This window comes from Octopus bimaculoides, chromosome 24 (assembly GCF_001194135.2).
Source record: "Octopus bimaculoides isolate UCB-OBI-ISO-001 chromosome 24, ASM119413v2, whole genome shotgun sequence".
In the NCBI taxonomy this organism is placed as follows: Eukaryota; Metazoa; Mollusca; class Cephalopoda; order Octopoda; family Octopodidae; genus Octopus; species Octopus bimaculoides.
The window spans coordinates 35,917,455-35,921,340 of record NC_069004.1 but is presented as its reverse complement, the minus strand read 5'-3'; the positions used below and the strand labels follow the sequence as shown (position 1 = coordinate 35,921,340).

Genomic DNA, 3,886 nt, shown 5'->3' with positions numbered 1-3,886 from the left:
GGTGCCACGTAAAAAAGAATCCAATCCACACTGTGAAGTGGTTGGTGTTTGGAAGGACATCTAGCTGTAGAAATCATGGTAAAACAGATAGTGAAGCCTGGTGCAGTCTTCTGGCTTACCAGCTCCAGTCAAACCGTCCAACCCATGCCAGCATGGAAACTGGACATTAAATGATGCTGCTGCTGATGATGATGTAGGATATGTATGCCCTTAGATGTTATGACTAAAACAAACTGAGCACACATACTTACACAAATGACAGGCTTCCAACTAGTTTCCATTTGCCATTGATCTGCCAAAAGAAATGTAGAAGTTTTAGAACCTATGAACACACAGTTGTAAATCCAACTTATTAACCCCACAGCCATGTCTTGCTCTTTTCATTCTTAACTTGTTGTTTGTGTATATCTTACTCTCATTTTAGAATAAATATCTGTCTCTCTTTCAGTCACTCATTAATTTCACAAAATTCATATTCTCCTTAAATTTTCCAACCGTTGCAGTTGGTTAGCAATGCTATCCAGTTTTTGGCGTCAGTAGCAGAACGACCAAGTTACAAGAAACTGTTTGAAGAGAGTAACACCCTTGGGAGTATTTGTGAGAAAGTCATTGTTCCCAACATGCAGTTCCGCAGTGAGTTTTTCCCCTCTCCTTTTATTTATTATTTTCTGTTGTGTTGTTGTTGTTGCTTTTGCAGTGGAAAAGAATAGAGTGACATTGATTGGCCACCAGTTTCAACTGTATGAAGATATGGCAACCTCACTCTGTAAAGTGGTTGTTGATAGGAAAGGCATTCAGCTATAAAAACTGACACAAAAAGGAAATGTACTAGTGAGGTTTGGTCCTCTGGTCTGAATAAAAACAGACTTGGATGTTGGTGATCCATTCAGCCCACAACAATATGTAAAATAATTCTCTACCATCTTTCCAACAATAACCTTTCTGAATTCCATGTAACAAACACTCGCAGACATGCTTATAAAATCAAAAAAACAACACTGCAGCCATGACTTTCGAAGACTTTTTTCCATGCTCAGAATTGCTGAGGCATGGAATAAACTACCCGCATCAGTTGTTAGCTGTCGAGACACAACATCCTTCAAAACTTCCATGCTTCCTGAAATCCGCCAACAGTACACCTGATGGTATCTTTTTTTTTTTTTTTAAGTTGTAGTGCACCCTAGTACTGTATACAACAATTTCCGTCATTGTATCATATATACATGCTCACAATTTGTTAAATAATACTTTGGTTATTTCCGGTTATGCGGAGACGCACAAAACAACCAGTCTTATACAGGTACGTGCGTGTGCGCACACACAAGCACACACAGTCTCATACAGTTACGCATACAAACACACACTTAAACACAGTCTCATACAGTTACATGCATGCAAACACACACACACACACACACACAATCAGCATCATATTTTACATTTATTTATTTTTATTATTGGAATGTTAACGTTGAGGAAGGAGGAGGGTATAACGAGTGGCTAAAGCAGACTGTTGTGGTCAGTTTCATAAAGGAGGAAGGAGGAGGAGGAGGGTATACCAAGTGAGTAAAATGGACTGACCTGTGTCAGTCCCACAAAACTGATTTTATTTATATAAAAGGCAACGCAAGCACTTTGTAATTTAATAGCTTTCAATGTGATACCTGTTAAACAGAAATTATTTTTATTTAACGAAAATTCAATAAAATCTAATTATAAGTAGATAAAATTATGCTAAATACAACTGAATTGAAAACCTCTTTCCCCTGGCCATATTGGCAATTCTGAAAACTTTTGGGTGCGAATTTTACATGAGTAGAAGCATTTAAAAAAAAAAAATTTATCCTGAAAAATCACCTGTGCAAATTACATCGGTTATTACGGTATACATATAACAAGGTTTTCAATGTTCATCTGGCAGTTCCACTCAGAAGGCGTTAGTCACCCTAAGATTATGTCATAAATGGACATTTGCTTAAGATTCCAAAACTGGAATCATGTGGTTGAGAAGCAAAATTTGATTTTTAACATATTGTTAGAATAGAATTTCTATGAATAATTTTGTAAATAACCTAATTTTTAATGTTCTAAATTTCAAATATGCTTATGTTGTTTTGTTTTTATCCCCTCTATTGATAAATAAATATCCTCAGTAAAGTATTGAGATCCATTGAATAAATTGTTCCCTTTTTTAGTACCTAAGTTTGTGATAATTGGATTGGCAGAATTATTACACCAACAGATAAAATGCCTTCTGGTATTTAGTTATAACATATTATGTTCTAAGTTCAAATCTCGTTGAGTTCAACTTTGTTTTTCATCACCTTCAGGGTCAATAAAATAAAGTACCAGTCAACTACTGAGGTCAATATAATTGACTGACCCTTTTTCTTCATTTTTGTAAGTTATTATTATCAAGACTAGATATGTCAGTATGTTTATTAAAATTTTTTTGCCTCTATTTACCTTCTACCAATATCTAACTAGCGGCTGATGAAGAGTTATTTGAAGACAACCCAGAGGAGTACATTCGTCGAGATATTGAAGGATCAGGTGGGTGCTTTTCATTATTATCAACTCCAACAATATTCTTGTACTTTGTGTCATATTTTGAAGCTGCTTTGGTGGACTCTTGTGAAATTATGTTGTATTGTTTTTTTTTAAATTTTATTGTCATAACATTCACCTTGTATATTGAGGTTACCTCCTCTACAACAACCTGCTTCTGTCCGTCTATCGCAATTTAACCTTTCATCACCTGACACAAAAACCATCTCCCTCATTACCAAACTTCCTCTTAGTTGGGGTTTTTTGTCTAACCCTAACCCAAGTTACAAGGTGACCTTGCCAGTGCTGATATCATGTAAAAATGGTGTCAGGAAAGGCTTCAAGTTTCAGAAATCATGGCCAAACTGGCAGTAGTGCTTGGTGCGGTCCTCTGATTTACCTACTCCTGTCAAACTGTCCAACCCATGCCAACATGGAAAATGGACGTTAAAGGATGATGGTTCCTAAGTCTCTCATGTTGCACTTCTGCATCATCGTATACTCCCATATTCAGGGTTCTATTTCTGCATCATTGTGTCCATGACTATGGTACTCGGTTCCTCTTGTTCCTGGTGTCATGCCATAATACTCTATCTTCTCATTGTGCTTTTGTACTCTACTCTTTTGTTCATGTTCCTACTGTCATTATTGTACTCTTGTCTCACTGTCCCTCTATGCAGAGTTATATCCTTGTCCATTGTTTATCCCTGTCCATTGTTCGTGTGATTTCTTGCACTCAAACAGGAGCAGGCACCAGTCTTTCAGTGAATTGATGCTGTCTATTGCCCCTCATTAACAACTTAGTGAACTGAAATCATTGTGAATAATAAGTGGTTTCTCCAGAAACACATGTCCTAGGCCAGTAGGGGGCTCCTTTATGTGGCCTCTCAGCATGCTAGAAGTAGCAACTGAATTTGCTTGTACAAGACATGAAGGTGGTAGAGTTTGTGGAGCTGGTGGATTTTATTGAAACATTGGTAGTTATAGAGGAGGTGGTGGTGGTGGTGGTGGGGAGTGAATAAGTGATGTTGGAGGTTGTAGGAGTGTTGTGGGGGATGGAGGTGAGAGGGATGTAGAGGGGTGTTAAGATGCTTAAATGGTAGTTGTATATTTCTTTTTCCTTTCATCACCATTTTTGTTCATTTGGTAGATATTGATACACGGCGGCGTGCTGCTTGTGATCTGGTGCAGGCCTTGTGTAAGATCTTTGAAGAACCAGTCATTCAAAACTTCTCCCAATACATCCAAGCTTTACTTCAGGTTTGTTGTTGCTGTTGGTATTATAATATTTTCATTTATGAATTCCCCAATTCAGTTCTCTTTTTTTTTTTTTTTTTTT

At 37.2% G+C, this 3,886-nt stretch overlaps 1 protein-coding gene across 1 annotated transcript in view; it reads left to right on the top strand.

Moving 5' to 3' along the window:
• LOC106875001 (exportin-2) overlaps positions 1 to 3,886 on the top strand; it is a 28,722-nt gene that overhangs the window by 7,746 nt on the left and 17,090 nt on the right. Inside the window, exons 9-11 of the mRNA XM_014922942.1 lie at positions 504 to 633; positions 2,488 to 2,553; positions 3,698 to 3,807. Of these exons, the coding sequence (XP_014778428.1) occupies positions 504 to 633; positions 2,488 to 2,553; positions 3,698 to 3,807 (306 nt within the window). The remainder of the gene's footprint in view (positions 1 to 503; positions 634 to 2,487; positions 2,554 to 3,697; positions 3,808 to 3,886) is intronic.